Source organism: Macaca nemestrina, chromosome 4 (genome assembly GCF_043159975.1).
Source record: "Macaca nemestrina isolate mMacNem1 chromosome 4, mMacNem.hap1, whole genome shotgun sequence".
NCBI classification, from domain to species: domain Eukaryota; kingdom Metazoa; phylum Chordata; class Mammalia; order Primates; family Cercopithecidae; genus Macaca; species Macaca nemestrina.
In genome coordinates this window covers 42,578,428-42,598,018 of record NC_092128.1, presented here as the reverse complement: position 1 = coordinate 42,598,018, position 19,591 = coordinate 42,578,428, and the positions used below count along the sequence as shown (strand labels likewise).

The 19,591-nt window shown below is 39.5% G+C and overlaps 1 protein-coding gene and 1 pseudogene across 1 annotated transcript in view; one reads left to right on the top strand and one right to left on the bottom strand.

Annotated features, from left to right (window-relative positions):
* The window catches only part of LOC105475620 (MET proto-oncogene, receptor tyrosine kinase), a 116,867-nt gene that overhangs the window by 43,264 nt on the left and 54,012 nt on the right, over positions 1 to 19,591 (top strand). The window contains exon 3 of the mRNA XM_071094581.1: positions 10,012 to 10,203. Within this exon, the coding sequence (XP_070950682.1) occupies positions 10,012 to 10,203 (192 nt within the window). The remainder of the gene's footprint in view (positions 1 to 10,011; positions 10,204 to 19,591) is intronic.
* LOC112425607 (U7 small nuclear RNA) lies at positions 9,499 to 9,549 on the bottom strand (annotated as a pseudogene).

Genomic DNA, 19,591 nt, shown 5'->3' with positions numbered 1-19,591 from the left:
TCTTTACGTGGCAGTCCACCATGTCTCTCTGTGTCCCCTCTTCTTATAAGGACAACAGTCATTGAACTCAGGGCACACGCTAAATCCAGGATGATTTCATCTCAAGATCCTTAACTAATTACATATCAAACAGCCTATTTCCAAATAAGGTCACAATCTGACTTTCCAGGTGGACATGAATTTTGGGAAGACATTAATCAGTCTACTGTAGGCCTTCTACATGAAGTGACCATTGAATATGTTTCTGGCACTGGATTCATTTCATTTAAGCCTCAAAACAAATCTGTTATATAGATATGTGTTTTCCCACTTTACAAGTGAAGAACTGAGGTTTAGAGATCTAGGAATCCTAAAGCTGCACAGCCAGGAAGGGCAGGGCCACTCCTGACCCAAGTTCTCCGCTAGGTTAGCATGGTTGTCACAGGACATGCTGAGAAGGTATTTAGGGAGCATTACGCCAAAAAGTTGTAGAAGTGGGCTTAAGGAAGAAGATTCTAAAATCAAAGGAATCAGACTGTAGGAGGCCATGTAGGTGATTTCCTTTAATTCAATAGAAGAGTGTATAAGAATCAGCCAGGCATGTTGGCTCATGCCTGTAATCCCAACACTTTGGGAGGTCGAGGTTGAAGGATTGCTAGAGCCCATGAGTTCAAGACCAGCCTGGGCAACATGGCAAAATCCCATCTCTACAAAGAAATACAAAAATTAGCCAGGTGTGGTGGTACATGCCTGTATCCCCAGCTACTCTGGAGGCTGAGGAGGGAGGATCTCTTGAGCCCAGGAGGGAAGAGGTTGCAGCGAGCCAAGATTGTGACACTGCACAGCAGCCTGCGTGACAGCACCACAGCCTTTCAAGCAAGCAAGCAAGCAAGAAAGAAAGAAGGAGAGAGAGAGAAAGAGAAGGAAAGAAGGAAGGAAGGAAGCAAGGAAGGAAGGAAGGAAGGAAGGAAGGAAGGGAGGGAGGGAGGGAGGGAGGGAGGGAGGGAGGGAGGGGAGAAGAGAAAGAAAAAGAAAGAAAGAAAGAAAGAGAAAAAGAAAGAAAGAAAGAGAAAGAAAGAAAGAAAGAGAAAGAAAGAAGGAAGGAAGGAAGGAAGGAAGGAAGGAGGGAAGGAAGGAAAGAAAGAAAGAAAAGAATAAAGGAAAGACTCAAAGATGGTTCAGATCTCAAACTTACAGAGAGGGTAGCTATTGATGCATTGAGAAATAGGAAGCTGAAAGAGGAAATCAGTTTGGAGAGAAAAGTGATGACTTTGAATATCATCGATGGCGTATTCAAACATAGCTTGAAGGCAGTTGCGGAGACAGGGCTGGTCCTCGGAAGAGAAGGCCACAGGGTGTGTAGAGTTAGGTCATCACCACGAGGCTGTGAGGGCAGAGCCACAGTAGCTTCCATCACCTTGTGAATCACCAATGCTCAGCCTGTGGCTGGCTGGACAGATGCCTGCTTATGCTGTGCTCACGGCTGTCTGGCTGCACACACAACCGCAGAGCATGCCCTCTCTGGCTAGGACAGAAAGAAATTGAAGCCTCTTGAACTCTGCCCCCCAGCTTTGCTCCCTTGCTAGGACTTCCAGGCCATGGCTGTTGAAGCCATAAGGCAGGATTACTTACTCAAGGGGAGTTAGTGGAAACAGAAGTATTGCGGAAGCCTCTTTCTTTTCAACTGTGCTTGAGCACATCAGACGGAGTCCTCTTCATAGCACAAAACAACTTGCTCAGATTCTTAGGATTTTACCATGGCACCCTAACAGTCTGGCCATGCATTAAGGACCCCAAAGAGAAGGACTTGCTCTGCCAGAGAGCTGACTGTTCTGTATTTTACAGAGAATTCTGGATTCAGTGTCAACGGACATCTGAGTACAGACTGTAAAGAGTTAAAATATGTCTATAAGAAACAGAGCCAGACCCTGAAATTGAAAGCTCTGTGCCTCCCTGCGTGTAGTCAGTTCCACGCTGTCCTCTCTCCCAGTTCTACTTCATAAAAAAAACACATGAGTGAAATTTAGGGAAATAAGAATTCCTGAAATTAAAGCAATTAAGTTTTCAGTCAACCGTATGAAAAGCTCTAGACAAAGAGGGACTTTCTATTTCGAAATATATATTTCCCAGAAAACCATTACTATATCTAGCTAGAATTTGTACAAAGAATGATTATGAATAAAGTATATATTCAAATGCTTCTGTTAATTTAGTCATGGTCAAAGAGGAGAGAAAGGTGATATAAAGGAACTGGCAAAGATTTTATAAGATAGTACGTTTTTTGAAATTTTGTCTGCAAGACTGATTTAAATTATCTATAGATGAGCTAAATCTGTCCTATAGATCAATTAAATGAATCACTATTTTAAATATATCACATTCTTAATCACACTGAATTAAATATAATTGCATATTCACTGCATACATCATAATGTTAATTAGGGGAAACATTTTGAATCAAATATATTGAGATATATAGCACTTCAATTTTCTTCTTATAAAAAAAGCTGTATGACTGAGTCAGGTAAAAAAAAAAATCCGGCAAATATTCATAGAAAGGTAAAGAAAGACTAGATTAATTGACATGTCACATCAAGGCTTACAAATTGTAGAGGAATTCCTATTCTTTAACTATATGACAGTATATAAGACTTTGGGTTAAGGAAGCAAGTTTGCAACAAGTTTTAAAAAACATAAAACAGGAGGCCAGGCGTGGTGGCTCACGCCTATAATCGCAGCACTTTGGGAGGCCGGGACAGGTGGATCACAAGGTCGGGAGTTCAAGACCAACCTGGCCAAGATGGTGAAACCCTGTCTCTACTAAAAATACAAAAAAGTTATCTGGGTGTGGTGGTGGGCACCTGTAATCTCAGCTACTCAGGAGGCTGAGGCAGAGAATTGCTTGAACCCGAGAGGCAGAGGTTGCAGTGAGCTGAGATTGCGCCACTGCACTCCAGCCTGGGCAACAGAGCAAGACTCCATCTCAAAATAAGTAAATAAATAAAAATTTTTTAAAAAATAAATAAAAATAAAACACGTTGTTTACTGTTGTTTCTCAGAGACGTATAATTATTTTAGAAGTGAATAAGCCTTAAAATGCTCAATGCTTTTTAAAACTTTCCTATAAAATCCAGAATGTATCTAAATTTTTGGGCAACCTGTAGTGATTGGAGGACCGTGATTGTTTACTCATTTGGTCACCTAAACATCCCAAGCAATGATGTGTTCTGACAGCAGACTGATAACAGGTTTTTTTCACTCCTTGGAGTCAAAAAAAAAAATCAGCAAGCGAAGCTTTTGGAAGCCACCCCATAGAGCTGGAAGAGCTCAACCCCTCCCTTTACAGGCAGAAAATGTGCTAGATTGGAGGTGAAGACCCTGGAGCCAGATAGCCTAGGCTTAGTCCTAGCCCTGCATTGAAGGGAATGTGAACACTCAGTGCCTCCGTTTCCTTCTAGGCTTCTTGGTCTTAGATTCCATGAATTAATATTTGTAAAATGCTTAGAACTGTGTCTAACACACTGTAAACACTAGGGACAAATGCTAAGGTCATGCTACTCATCAATGCCTCTGTGGGTTAGAACCAGCCCTGGCCCATGGACATGCTCATTCTTCTTTTAGACCAGGCTCTTTGGCATCCCAACTCAGAAATACCATAGGAGCCTATACATAGGAAGTATGATGTAGTGTAAGGAATATAGGATTCAAAATCAACAACTAGGATTCAAACTCTGATATTTATTGCTCAACTCTCTGAATCTTAGTTTCTTCATCTGTGAAATTATGATGATCATAACAAACCCAAGTCACAGACTTGTTCAGAGGAGCAAATGAGATAATGTACTTTGAAAACCATAATCTACTCTGCAAATGTTATGTAACATTATAATTGTGAGCTCAGCAAAGCCATGAGAATGTTTCAAAACTGCTTAGGACATCAAGAAGTTGGGGTGGGGAAAATTCTTAATAGGGTCTCTCCACATCCTCATTTTCCATTTATTCATTGTTTTAAAATTGATTTTTCTTATGATATAATTTTTATATATATGTACAGTCATGCATTGCTTACATTCTGAGAAATGCGTGAATAGGCAATTTTGTCATTGTGCGAACATCATAGAGTGTGCTTATACAACGAACATCATAGAGTGTGCTTATACAACCCTAGGTGATATAGCCTACTACACACCTAGACTGTATGGTGTGGCCTTTTGCTCCTAGGTCACAAACCTGTGCAGCATGTTACTCTGCTGAATACTATAGGCAATTGTAACACAATGCTAAGTATTTGTGTATCTAAATATATCTAAAGATATACGTATGTCTTTATAAATATACAAATATATCTTTAAATATACTAGTATATATTTATAGATATAAATGTATAAATATATCTATAGATGTACTAGTATACATATTTATAGACTAGAAAAGGCACATTACAAATATGATATTATTAGCAGGGTGTGGTAGCTCATGCCTGTAATCCCAGCACTTTGGGAGGCTAAGGTGGGAGAATTACTTGAGCCCTGGAGTTTGAGGTCACAGTGAACTATGATCACATCACTGCGCTCCAGCGTAGGCGACGGAGGGAGACCCTGTCTCTCAAAAAAAACTTAAACCAAAAAATAGAGTCTTACGGGACCACCATAATATATTCAGTCTATCATTGATTGAAATGTCATTATGCAACACATAACTATATATATGCACACACACACTATATGTACATACACATGCATATACATATGTGTTGTGTGTGAATATAATATAATATAATACAAATACTCATATCTCTACCACCAGGCTCAAAAAGGAAATATTACCTGTGAAGTCCCCTGAATATGCCATCCTAGCAATATTCCTCCCCCTCCTGGAAAAGTGGGTAAATAACAATTGTAAGTCGTGTGTTTGTCTTTCCTTTGCCTGTAGTTGCGCTACACATGTGTGTGCCCAGAGAATATTCTTTATTGGATGCATGGGGTTTCCTTCTTGTCTCAGAGATCTCAAGCTTTATAGTATCTTCCTGCAGCTTTATAGTGTCCACCTTATTCTTTGTCACTATTTCCCTTTCCCAGCCAATAAAGCACATCTACCTCTCTCATTCAAATGAACTCATAAAGAGAGATTTTAGGAAAGAGCTGGTTCACCTCAGGTTCACCTGAGCAAGGAATGGGTGTCGGTGACTGTGGAAAGTGGAGCACCGCTGCCAAAGCAGTGCAAGGACCCAGTAAATGGGAGGGTCTTGACTCGGGATAGCCACTCTGACATTCATTGGAAGTCCTAGATGGTCGCCTTGCCTTACACCTTAATGGAGAAAAGGCTAAAAAGATACATCAAGGCAGATTTGAAAGCTATACTAAGGAGCTTGGACTTTTCCTGCAGGCTTTTGGGAAGCAACTGAAGCTTTGAAGAAGGGAATGACAGCCTGAGACTGCTTCAAGGCAGAAGAGATAGGAGACCAGAAGGCCAGTGAGGAAGCACCTAGGCTGGGCCAGGAGTGCAGGTGTGGCTGGAAGGGCTGCCCAGAAGCAGCACTGTGGACGGAGCTGAGCAGGACTTAGTGACTGGTTAGATATAGAAAATGCCAGAGAAAGAGGAGGTGGTGATGACTGAAATTTCAGAGTTACCTAAATGCAAGCACGGTATGTTCATAACCAAAATAGGTAACAAGGAGAGCTAGGTTTGAGAGCCAAGCTGATTAGTACAGAATGCTAGTGGTTATCTCTGGTGTTATCCAGAAAATAAAGATTAATCTCAGCCTGAAAATCAGGGACTTAAATGAGATGATCTCGAAAGCCCTTTCCATTTTTGTAATTGTGCAATCCTCAGAACATTCCCCAGAATAGTAGGCAGAAGCAAAAGAAATTCAGGAGTTTGAACATCAGAGAGAGCTGTTTTCTGATGCCTGCTCCAATGGGAACTGGGCACTGTGACTGAGCCTTCGGCTTTCTGAGTCTCCTCCTCCTTGAAACTAAGTGTGATAAAGCCTCACAGGGCTGCTGTGGGTCTTATTGTACATGAAAATGCCCACCTCAGTGCCTGGCACATTCTGGGTGCAGGAAAAAGTTTGATTTCCTCCCTCCCTTCCTTCCTTCCTTCCTTTTTCCTCCCTTTGTTACCATGGGAGAGAGTCAGGCTGGTTCCCTCCTCGTGCTGGTGTGAAACCTGCTTTTTAGACTCTTCTGCAGTTCCCCAAAGCAGCTATTGTCCCAAAGAACTGCTTTCTGCCAGCGATGCTCAGTTTTACCCTAAGACATGAGAACACCTGGCTTTGAGGGAAGCACAGGTAGCAAGGAGACCCCGGCAGCAAATGTGTAGTTGTTCTTCCAGCTAGGCCCCAGTCCCACCCTAAATGCCACATCCAGGCACTGTGTGTACAGTGCTGAGATGAAGCAACCCCATCTTTTCCACACAAATGAGCAGCAAACATATTTGCTGATTATCTTTAAGGGACATAGTGAATCAGACTGAGATTTACTCATATTTGCACAAGGCTTTATATCTGAGATACGGAAAGCTTAATCCAAGCCTTCCCTGTTAGTTGAAGTCCTACTGTTAGAGCTCAAAGGCAGGGTGCAGCTCTGTAAGCCAGTCCCTGATGCCTTGATACCAATCATTGAGTTTATCAGGATTCTCCACAGGAAGAGACAAGGAGCACCTCTCCTGCAGGGAATGCTGGAGTGTTACTTTTTCCTAGAAGCTAGTGCCTCAACACCTCTTCTGCAGATCTCAGCTATAGAGAAAATGAAAAAGAAAAAGGTTGGAGTCCCCTGGCTTATGAAATTTGAATGCCTCTTGAACCTATTGTGTTTATTTTTTAGCACTAAATAAGACAAGATCAAGAAGTTCTGCAGATCCTATTCCAACATTGTGCAACGTCTCTATATTTACAAATTTTATTTGGTGGGTAGGGCAATAGAGACATAATTTAATCCTATTAGTTGTTGAGGAGATACTATTTAGAGAGCCCACTAATTCCTGTCCTGAAGGAGAAGACTTGAAGTGTGCAATATAAATATTACATTAACCCTAATACAGAGTTCTACATTTGTGTCTTACATGTGTGCAAACAGGTGCACAGAGGCTAAAGTTCTGGTTGTATTGCTCTCCCTCCATTTACAAAAGATCAGTGAGTTCCTGCAAGCTTGCAGATTCTCTGAGGAGACCCTTAGTGGTCATCTCCTCTTCATTCTTCTGCTGGCCCCATTCAGCAAGACCAACCACAAAGCAAACTGAATAGGCAAATGGGCTTTGTCTCTGGTGACTTTGCAGATGCACTAATTTTTCAGCAGCTGTCATTAAATGCCTACTGTGTGCTAGGCATAATACAGGGCCTTCGGACTAAAAGATGATAAGACAATTCCTGTGCTCTTGTTGATAGAAGGTGGCTAGTTTATGGTCAAAGACTCTCATTCACACCCACCAAATTGTTTTTATATCCCAGTGGATCCATTATATCTCTGGCAGTGCCACACACCAGATCAAGTTTGAGGCTTTGAAGTTCCCAGGATGTCACCTAGACTTAGAGATGAAGAAACACTAACAAAAGAAGAAACAAGACAACCACAAAAATCTGACCTTGAAGAGCTACCACCTCTATAATGGAAGAGTTCAAATGGCTTAGATTTAAAATTGGTCTTTGCTCCTTTAAGGAGATTCCCTGAGCTCCGGCCATCTCTGCAAAATGGATGACTGATCACCAATAGAAACTTAATTATCAATTAATCGGTTGCTATCAAATTGCTGGTACATCTCAGTTATCTGCTACTCCTCAGAGTAATCCATAGTACTTTAGTGAAGAAATGCTTCCAATTAAACAGGGAAATAGCACTTACTAATATATCAAAGCAAATGTCTAGACCTAAAACATTTTTATTAATTACAAGAGTCAGTGGGTTTAGCATCTCTAAGATTCTATTTGCTAATTTATTGCCACTGAAAGTGAAGAAACAGTTGTTGATATATAAAATAGAGCATTTTAGGTGGTTTTTAATCATAAAAAGTCAGTAGATGTAAAAACTCTGCATTGCATGTGGCAGACATTTGACCTTAAGGAATAAGGTCACTATACAGAAACTTTTGTTTGTTTGTTCTTAAACAGTAAAATGATTTGAAATATACTTTGATCATTTTGTGATTATTATCATATAGAACAATAATAGAGAATTTCTTACTTCCTAATGATTTTCCTGGACGTATAGTTACATACAAAGATGTAATGAAATTTACTCTCCTTTTCTTCCAAGGTATACATCATTTTCCTTAATACCTTCTCCTGTTCCCATCATCTACCCCAGATTTGCCAATTCCCAGCTATCTCCTCAGGACAGTCAAGAGCCAAATACTCCCATTCGTCCCTTATAAACTCTTTTAACTTCCCCAATTTCTGAAAAAAAAAAAAAAAAAAAGCTTTAATAATATAGTTTTATATCTCTATACTCATCCCCCATCTACTTATAATTAATTAACTTGTTCATTCATTCAGTTAGTATTTACTAAACATCTACTATGCATGATATTTAATCAACTACTAGCAATACCATGGTGAACGAGTAGGGTCCCTGCTCGCAGAGAGCTGCTTGGGAGAGGTTTCACATATCTTGTAAATCACACAAGCAAATGTTAAGTTGCAGCTTGTAACTATGTTACAGCTATGCTATGGTGCCCAGGTAGACGGTATTATGAAACGCTATACTAGAAGCATTTGACCTAGATAGTGGGGTCAGGGCAGGCCTCCTGAAGAAATGGTGATAAGCTAAGATCTGAAGGAGATGTAGGAGTTAATAAGGTGAATGGAAGTGGAAGGAGCATTTCAAGCAGGGAAATAGCATCTGCAGAGGTCCTTAATGGAAGAACACGTGACATATTTGGAGAGCTGAAAGAAGGCCTGCTCACTGGAGCACTAAGAACACAGATCTGGAGAAGTTGGGCAGGGGCCGGATGATGGGAAGGGAGCCATACAGGCCATGTTAAAAATGTTGTTCTTTGTCCTAAGAGCAATGGGGAAGCATGAATGTTTTAAATAGAGAGGGAGATGGTCAGATTTGTGTTTGATAAAGAAAATCCTGCTGCAGTGTGAAGAACAGATCATCCTGGCAAGGGTAACAGTGGATGTGGTTTGTCTAGTTAGGAAGCCACTGTAGTAGTCCAGGAAGGAGTAGAGTGGCTAGGATGAAAATTGGGAGGAGGGGCACAATGGAGGTGACTGGATGGGTCTAGCAGGCATTTAAAAATGAAATTGTTGGGAATTGGTGATGGACTATATATGGGGACAGAGGGAGAGGGAGGAATTGGGGATGACACTTAGATTTCTGACTTGTGCACCTGGAGGAATGGTAGAGCCATTCACTGAGGTGTGTAGTATCCTAAGATCAGGCAAGGGGAAGATTGTGGTTTCTATAATGGGCGATGGGCGTGTTGTTGAATCTGAGGTCTCCAAGACATGTGAATGGAGATACTGAAGTGATGTTATCTACAAGTGCTGGGCTCTTTGTTTGTTTCGTTTTTATTGCATGGGAGGTCTTCCAGAAAATCTGCTAGACAAATTATAAAAGAAATATAACACTCATGCTGGGAACTGTTGTGAGAGATTTATGTAAACTAGCTTGTTTAATAGTTACACAAGCTCTGTAAGGTAAGTACTATTTTTTTAGTAATCTCTGCTTTATATTCCAGTTGAAATTCATCTCATCAGACTTGCCTGCTAGAAGCATTACCTTTGCGTCAAGGGCTCAGACATTTAAAAGTTTTGTTTCTCTTATAATAGCAGTAGCTAAGTTCCATCTTTAGGCATGCACATCTTGAACCATGGTGTGAATTGTGATAGTAAGGTTTTAGAGTCTATAATGTCTTGTGAAATTGGAGCCATTGGGTCACTAGAAATATTTATGCCTATCTGTGGCTGTTGGTCTATTTGCATGATTATCCTTGCCATTCTCCTCCAAGCTCTGAAAAGACACACTGAAAGGTTTCTTTCCAGCTTGTTCACGTCTGGACTCACATTAACTCTATGACCATATTTTATTCCAGACACTTCTGAGAAATTCATCAGGCTGTGAAGCGCGCCGTGATGAATATCGAGCAGAGTTTACCACAGCTTTGCAGCGCGTTGACTTATTCATGGGTCAATTCAGCGAAGTCCTCTTAACATCTATATCCACCTTCGTGAAAGGAGACCTCACCATCGCTAATCTTGGGACATCAGAGGGTCGCTTCATGCAGGTAAGTGCTTTCTGAGAGTAGCTGTGCCTGTTCTATCTGGTATTATGCAATTAATTTGCTTTTGTTTTTGTAGTAAGGTATTTGCAAATACCGTAAAGTCCAAATCATAGTAGAAACTGGAACACAGACTGAAAGCCAAACAGTGAAGCCTGGTCCACTTTCTGTTAAATGTGTTGTCTCTTTTTGTTAAGTTCTTGAAGCTTTCAGTTTGAATCTGGTTGCTTTAATTTTCTCATCCGGAATGCTGTGGGGTGTTGTTTTTTTTTTTTTTTTTCCCCATTCATAATTTCTGTCACATGATTGGAAAATAAAATGAAACAATTAAAGCACTTCTGGGCAATTTTTTTTTTATTTCAAGGGAAGCTACAGATCAAAGGAGAGCTATTGTGTGAACCACGCATCTCCATGAGAAGAAACATTCACATCATTGAGAAATATTGGCAGGAGTTAGGAAGGGACAACATTATCATCAAAATTCCATTGTAACTCAAGATCTCCTGATTCTGTAAAATGATAGGGTTGGACGCAAATAAGTTCAACTACAAAAAAAAATCCAGATTTTATTAAGAAATGGTTTTAATGGATAGCAACAGTGTTTCCATACAACAAAAGTTTCCATTTCAACTTACTGTGTTTCCTAGATACAAGAACCATAGCACTTTGCAGAAACTAAAATACTCTCTTGTTGGATTAGTTTTTACTGTTTTGCAGTTATTGGTGCTTTCAACATGAGTTGTTAGTAGATTCTTGATGAGGGAAGAATGACAATAGCATCTATGGAAATCTTGAACTTCTATGAATACTAGAAATATCTTTTAAAGGGAGATGCTCATTTCATAATTGTCTGATGTAATTAATACCCCCATCAGACAATAACCTCCAGTAAATCAACAGAGAATGATAAGCTTTTCCTATAACTTGCCTATCTATACATCCTATGTGTGTATTCTTCTACAAAACATTTTTTTAATTACCACTCTCTTTATAGCAGCCTGGATATTGATCATTGTCATATTTTAACACGTGTAAGCTATGTTTTTCTTGTACTAATGGCATGGTGGAATTTTTTCAAGGTCAAAAACCACGTAAATAGAACCTTCCTAGCCCAAAACTAATCAGACAGGTCCTGTTATCTAATTATTCAAATAGTAATCTCCCTTCTGTTGCTTCACAGTGAACTACACCTTTTCTCCCCCTCTTTCTTCTGTCCATTCCACTGTGCTTATTTACCCAACTCATCTATCTTGACCATTTAATTCTATCCTTAACTTCTCAAACCTGAAGGAGGGATGCCCCGCCCCTCCCACAGAGACATGGGCTCTCATGTATTTGAAATATGGTCACATCTATTATGTGTAAAATGTGTAGTATTGTTCTGTTTATACATGTTTTTAATTTACATCAATGGCATTCTATAAAATTGCAAAACTGCAAAGACAGACTGGAGAAGCTGGCATCTATTGATTTCCTAATGTGTTCGTTATGTTGATTTGCCCCCTTTTATCTTTATTCCTGCTTTTTTTTTTTTTTTTAAATCGTCCATTACCTCGCCAATCCGGTTTTGTATGAATAAGCTTTTTATGATTACTTTAGCTCTGATGTTTTTTTAACATCAAAAGTTCCCTGGCCTATTTCCACATTCTAAAGTTGTGATAAAATTCCTTATTTAAATATGTTGCTTTATTAACTGAGTGAATTCTGCTGCGTGACAGAGTCCATCGCCCAAAGGATGTGTCACGCGTCAGTCTCGTTATAGAAACGCTGTAGCAAATGTTTTATTCTTGTCTGCCAGCCTTTGTATAAAATAAACTATATTTTGCCCATTAGCTATGCACCCAAAACGAAAGGTAAAAATAAATGCTTATTTTATAAAAAGTACTGGTATCACTGATTTTTTTAAAGTGGCTTTTAATTTATCAAATAAGTATCAAGAACTACCTAACTTTGCTTTACTAGACAAATGAATGAAGCAAAGGAAACAGTGACACAGAACCTACCTTTAAGAAATTAAATTTTAGTAGGAAAGATAAACATATTTACCTGATAATAATAGTACATATGAACAAAGGGCTATTCGAAACCACAGAGGATCTGTTTCTCTGACGCTTGCCTAACAGAATTTCATTCCATTATATTTTATAAAGAAACCTAAAGCATTTGAAGGATCAAACAATCAACATCACTGAAGTCCAGATATTTACAGTAAATAATAGTGGGGGAGGAGTCAGGAGTGGAGCACGGATATGGCGACCTCCCACTTTAATCTGTCAGAGCAGTGACTTCCTACAAAGTTCTGTCAATGTTTTGACTGCACCACAGTGCTAAATCTATGGCTAGGTCTAAGTTTCCACAGCTCGTGTTTTAGTAAATACGATGAAGTTTCTGTTACAAAATAGAATGGACATTTTTTTTTCCCCAAAGACAGCTGCCCTGCACAAAAAGGAACAGAAAAATGATTTTACTTCCTTCCTACCCTGAAGCCTAATGGCAAAGTTGCTTTGCAGATTTTTTTCTCCCAAGAGTTTGCAGCTGTTTCTGTCTTTCCTATTGTGCTTATGTTCAGCTCTGGCTGGGAACACAAGCTACAGCCCCAGCTGTTGGGTGCAAAGTGAATCAGGTATTTCACAGTGGTTATTTGATTAGAAAGAATTATATTGTTTAGCTAACAATATTTTGTGTATGGCAAAGAAGACATTTTTGACATGTTCCTAACGTTTAATGATATGTAACTTATCTTGTACAGGTGCAGCTATATCTGAAAATACTGATGCATCCATATATTTAAGTCTCAATATCTGTAGAGCCATGTCAATGTAGATGAAGATTTAAAAACAATTTTTATTTGCATGATCACTCTCTTGGGATGCTTTGAAGTAAAATAGTAGGGTAAGCAATGTTTGAGATAGTGTAAGTGAACAATGAGAACGTGCCTTCTTACAAACTGGGGAAGGAGATGTAGAACAGAGCCAGACTTGGGAACATTAACACAGTGTACGCAGCTACGTGGGAGAGAGAAGAGGGATTCTCATGAAGATCACAGGACTAATCACAGGGATTGTCCACGACTCCCTTCTGAGCGCCTCGTCTAATCTACGTCCAAAACAATGCTTCCTTGATTTTTTTTTAACATCACTTGTATAAGGCCTTTAATCTCTAAATGCAAAGCATTGCTATTAAAATATTTGTGCATGACTGTCAGGCCAGGGAGAGTGAGTGGATCAGGGATGCAAGGGGGAGGTGGGGGGCCCTTTCAAGACTTGTTTCAAGTTCAGCTCCACAAATATTCACTGGGCAACTACTGTATGCACTACACTGTGCTTGCTCCCAGTGGCCACCGCCTGGGCACTCTCACTGCTGCTACTGAGCTCCGTGGTTCCACCCTAGCTCTTCCCACATGCCCCTTTCCCCTCTCCCAGTTACTAAATGCTGTTACTGCCCACTCATCACTCCTGTTCTCTTCTGCCTCTTAACTGGACCAGTTGGATCTTAAGTAAGAAATCCAAAGAGATAGAGATCACCTAAAAAGATGTCCCATGTTCAAGATCATTACTTATGACCACTATTTAAAGGACTGTGTTAGTAATCAGTGAACCTAAAAATAATTACTCACTTCCAATAAGAAGAATTCATTTATCTATTGACCTCCTGTCTTCAGATTCCTTCAGTTCCCGTGCCCCCATCATGGCATGTCAGTGCTTTCTTTGAGAAGCCTGTAGTATGCATCACGTTTGGAATTACTGCCATTTTAGAGTATGTAGACGCAGATCCCAAATTTGTCAATGTTGTGAACATCTGGCAGAGACACAACTGAAGGAAGCTTCAACTTGAACAATGATTCTCTTTAGGGATTTCTAACTTACCCATCTCTTTTATAAAATGATCAGATAAAAATATTATCTGCCTCTGCCTTTTTTTTATGTGTACATCATTAACTTAGTTTTAACCCTAAAGAATGTTAGCTTTGGCTTTATTATTATGATTATGATTATTATTATTATTATTATTTTTCACAGAGTCTCGCTCTGTTGCCCAGGCTGGAGTACAGTGGTGCAATCTTGGCTCACTGCAACCTCCACCTCCAGGATTCAAGCAATTCTTGTGCCTTGGCCTCCTGAGTAGCTAGGATTACAGGCATGCACCACCATGCCCAGCTAATTTTTGTACTTTCAGTAGAGATGGATTTTTCACCATGTTGGCCAGGGTGGTCTAGAAATCCTGGCCTCAAGTGATCTGCCCACCTTGGCCTCTCAAAGTGCTGGGATTAAAGCTATGAGTCACTGTGCCCAGAAGATTTGGTATATTTCTTTAGAGGAAAATACACTCAAGAGTTCTGAAACTTCTTTTGTGTAAGAAAGAACTTTTTAGAAATAATAATTTCAGTTATGTCCATAACTAAAAATCAAGTCCAGTTTATGTTTAGTCTCCCAAAATGAATTGACACATGTCTTGAAAGACATACCTTGTACATTGTTACATGCATAGAAATTTAAAATATCGTAAATATTTGAAATCAGAGGACAAGGCTAAGCTTCTGTTTTGGCTTTTGGTAGCAAGGAGTAACTGAGATTTCTTGCACTGGTGCTTTTGGAAAGAGCAGAGAGACATTTTAAGACATGAAATATATATGATGTATCAGTAGTTTCCTGAACTTTTATTACCTTTTAATTTCAGAAACAGGTATACCTTGTGTATAAATTGGCAAATTCTACAATCAACATATTTGAAATACTGTTTTGAAAGAATTGGTTATTTTAAAATTTAAACAAATTTCCTAACTTACTCGGTTTTTAGATATTCAAAATATTTTTTTACAAATGCTTCAATCTGGTATTGACTCATTTTGACTCATCTCAGAAAGTTGAAGCACACACATCAGTATTGTAACAGAGAGAAAATTGTTTTGCCTTTTGGATGTATCTGGCCTTTAAAATGTCAAGTTGGTATAGAAGGACTTGTACCCATTTACCAAAAAGAACAAAGGAAAGAACAGAGTAAACTTCATTTAATTCACTGTTTGCTACCTGGCACTTTGTCTTACCACTTTCTGAGCTATCAGTACCAATCAGCAATTTCTACTTCTTATTTTCTATTTTTTTCTTTTTCAGAAAACTAGATATTTACCATAATTGAAACAGATAACTCTACTCTTCATATTCTGAGTTCTTTTTAAATAAACACCAGTTTCTATCACATACTGAAGAAAATAGGAAACCTGAAACAGGAAAGCAGAAAGAGGCATCAGAAATACCTTGAAAATGCAGATTAAACTCTTTTAGGTTAATGTAGATTCTGAAATATTTAAAAACCTCATGGCTTCATTAAGGCTTAAATAAGCTTCTTATTTCAGTCTTTTTGTATATTAAGGCAACAGATATGCCTTGAGGACCAGAGTCTGTATTCTGTATTGGGAACTCCAGGGTAAATAGATGTACTCTCTGAATTCATAGGTCACATCCTGCTACAACTTGATCCATTTATGATTAGTGTCATCTTCACTCCATTTTTTCGTTGAGTTTCAATTTCCAATAATTGGCCAGTCATGGTGGCTCATGCCTGTAATCCCAACACTTCGGGAGCCAGAGGCCGGAGGATTGCTTGAGGCCAGGAGTTCCAGACCAGCCTGGGCAACATAGTGAGACCCCATCTCTACAACACATAAAAAACTTAGGCGTGTATGGTGGTGCATGCCTGTAGTCCTAGCCATTTGAGAAGCTGAGGCAGGAGGATTGCCTGAGCCCAGGAATTCGAGATTACAGTAAGCTCTGATCATATCACTACATTCCAGCCTGAATGACAGAGCAAGACCCTGTCACTTAAAAAAAAAAAAAAAGAAAATCCAATAATTTGCAACATCTTTCATTAAGAATGAAGCTTCCCTTATTCCTCAACAGAAATCCTATATTGTTCTTAAGTTCTAAATTAGAATCAATCTAGATGATATCAAAGCTCCCGTTCAGTTTTATTGGCCTTAAAATAGAAATGCATATTTTTTGTTTGTGTAAAAGGAAACTTCAATCTTCAAAAGATTGTGTGTAGGCTTCTTGGCCACATTTTAATCTATATTTCTGTAAGACTGAATCATTTCCAATCAGATTTACTGTGTTTTGGGGGGGAGTTTTTTGATTTGTTATAGGGATGGGGTTTCCCTATGTTGCTCAGGCTGGTCTTGAACTCCTGGGCTCAAGCGATCCTGCTGCCTCAGCCTCCCAAAGTGCTGGGATTACCAGTGTGAGCCACCACACCTGGCCCTACTATTATTTGATCCCAGGATAACTATGTGAAGAAAGGCTGTGTTGCATGTTTTCTAACATGCTTTCCATCCAGTTCAGATGCATTGAAGGCCACAGAGAGTGTCACATGTGGAAGCCATACCAGTAGAGTTGGATGTCGGTGCCTCAGTGAAAGTAGTACAATGCCAACAAGCATTCCAGTGGTTACTCAGATCTCTCCAAGAATATTAAAAGATATGAAATGTTCTTAGTCCAAAGCAACTCTGATTAAACCCTATGTCTTGTTCTACCCTCAACTTCCAGGGGTCTCTCCCTTTCCTTCAAGAGGTCCACTCTCACACACGCTGTTCCAGCCCCACCATGCACCACCTCCAACACCTCTGCTCTGCACCCACCCATAGGATATGCCACCAACCTTTCACTGCCTCTGCCAAGCACAGGTGCCTAGGGAGTGCCTCGTCTCCTGCTCTGACTGCTTTTCCTAAGGAGAAGCCACTTTTGTTCCTTCCATCCTTCCCCTGCCTCCAGCCCCTCCAGGACCCTGCTTCACAGAAGACCAGTCTGACCATGAGGGACTGTTCTTCAGAACACTGACTGGTGTATCAAGCAGGGGATACCCAAGTATTTTCTCAGGCAGGAGGAATGGGAGGAAGGCTGTGAACCCTCTTACTTAATTTAAGAAAACATTTGGCAGAGAACTATAAACCAAAACCACAATGAAGTACCACTTCACACCCAGTAGAATGGCTAGAATCAAGAAAATAAAAAATAACAAGTGTAAGCGAGGATGTCAAGAAATTGGAGCCTTCATACACTGCTGGTGGAGATGTAGAATGGAGCAGCCACTATAGAAAATGGCTTGACACTGCCTTAAAGGGTCAAATAGAGTTGCCATAAGACCCAGCAATTCCACTTCTGGGTACCCAAGAGATGTGAAAATATATGTTCACACAAAAAGTTACCAATATTCATAGCAGCATTACTCACAATGGCCAAAAAGTGGAAAACCCAAAAGTCCATCAAGTGATGAATATATAAATAAAAGGTGGCATATCCGTATAATGAAATATTATTTTGGTGATAAAAAGGAGCATGAAGAACCTGGAAAACATTATATTAAGGCCAGGCACGGTGGCTCACACCTGTAATCCCAGCACTTTGGAAAGCTAAAGTGAGCAGATCACTTGAGGTCAGGAGTTCAAGACTAGCCTGGGCAACATGGGGATACCCCTTCTCTACTAAAAATACAAAAATTAGCTGAGCATGGTGGCCCACGCTTGTAATCCTAGCTACTCGGGAGGTTGAGGCAGGAGAATTGCTTAAACCAGGAGGCGGAGGTTGTAGTGAACTGAGATCGTGCCACTGCACTCCAGCCTGCGCAACAGAATGAAACTCCGTCTCAAAAAAAAAAAAAAAAAAAAAAAAAAAATTAAAAAAAAAGAAAAGAAAGACAGAAAAAGAAAACTTTGTGTTAAGTGAAAGATGCCAGGCACAAAAAGACCACATATTATAGGATTCCATTTGTATGAAATATCTAGAATAGGAAATCTATAGAGATAGGAAGTAGATTAGTGGTAGTCAAGGGCTAAGAGGATATGGGGAGACTGGGAATGACGGCTAAGGGATGTGGGGCTTCTTTTTGAGATAATGAAAGCATTCTACAACCCTGCCTCAAAAAATTAAAAAATTTAAAACTGTTCAATTGTCCACTTTAAAAACAATGGGGGAAGTACACAGAAACCTCATACAAACATCTTATGTTAAATTGTATTCATCAGTCTTAAAACTTAATTCTATTAATAAAATGGTTTAATTAAAGATAAAACTGTATATGGGAGGTAAGGAGATAGGGCCTTTACATATTGGTGGATATCTCACACAAATTTACTTTGTTCAGGTTTACAAATTTGGGGGCCTAGCCACAACAGTTTTATTTGTACATGTATTTCTTCCCCATGTGCTACCTACAAAAGGCTATGTGAGATCAAAACCACAACCATCCAGTAAATTCAGATTCTACCCTGCCCCAAATGTGTTAGTCCTGTATTTTCAAGGCCATTATAAAGAAAAAATATTTTGTGACCTGAATACGAAAGATTAGTTGTTGAACAGTAGAAACTCAAAAGATAATTGTTGGTCTTCTATTTTGTGCTAATTCTTCCACGATTGCCAGGTTATTTATCATAAGAATTACACCTACATGCCCAATTTAGTTCTGTCCCTAGAAATATCTCCATGACAACCAAAAGGAACTCCTAATTTCTGGTACGCATTGCTTCAAGGGTATTTTGAGAGTTAAAGTGGTTAATCGATTATTTAGAATCCTAGCAATAAGAGAAAGAAAAGAATTAAGGGTAGAAAAACATTTACAGCAGTAGGTATCCCTGCAGAGAACGGGCTAATGATCAACTAAAAGGCATTTGCATCTGCAGTACAACCTCTGTGCAAAATTCCAAATGGCATTCTCATTTCCAAGTCACCTCACTTTTCCATGTGCCTTCCTGTCTTCTCATCTTCATCCCATTTTCTGTAGCAAGCAACATTCATGCTAACTCATGATCAAAAGTAGAGCTTGGTGAAGTATACTAGTAGCATTTTCTCTATGCCATCAAAAACTATTTAGACGCAGAGACTTTCTCCTTAGGCACACTTAACTTGTGCAGCAAAAATTACTGAAACACGGAGTAACTGGCAAGGCAAATATATTGTGAAATTTGTTTTAGTACTTTTACTCACGAGTGGCTCTTGGGAGCTCAGAGTTGAAGCTTTTTCGATGGTATTTACTCTGGTGCTCCAAGGGCCTAGCAGTTGAGTGTTTAAGAGGTCAAGCACATGGATCTGGCCTCAGATAAAGCTCTGTGGAAATCTGACTCTTGTACTTTCTAGCTGAAATTCTATGTTGTATTTTTCTTTAAGGAAAATAATAGTACCTACCTTATAGGATTATTGTGAGGAGTAAACAAAATCTCCTTTTAAAGCACTTAGCACAATGTGTGACTCAGTTACCTGTTATGAAAGTACCATACATTTGGTGCTCTTCAGACAAAGCTCTTTAACAGAGGATACACATATCAATCGATCCAAGTCCAGAGATGCAAAGAGCTTCCGAAAAGAAAGAGAAAGGTTAATTCTTTCTGGGAAAGGACTATCTGGATGGG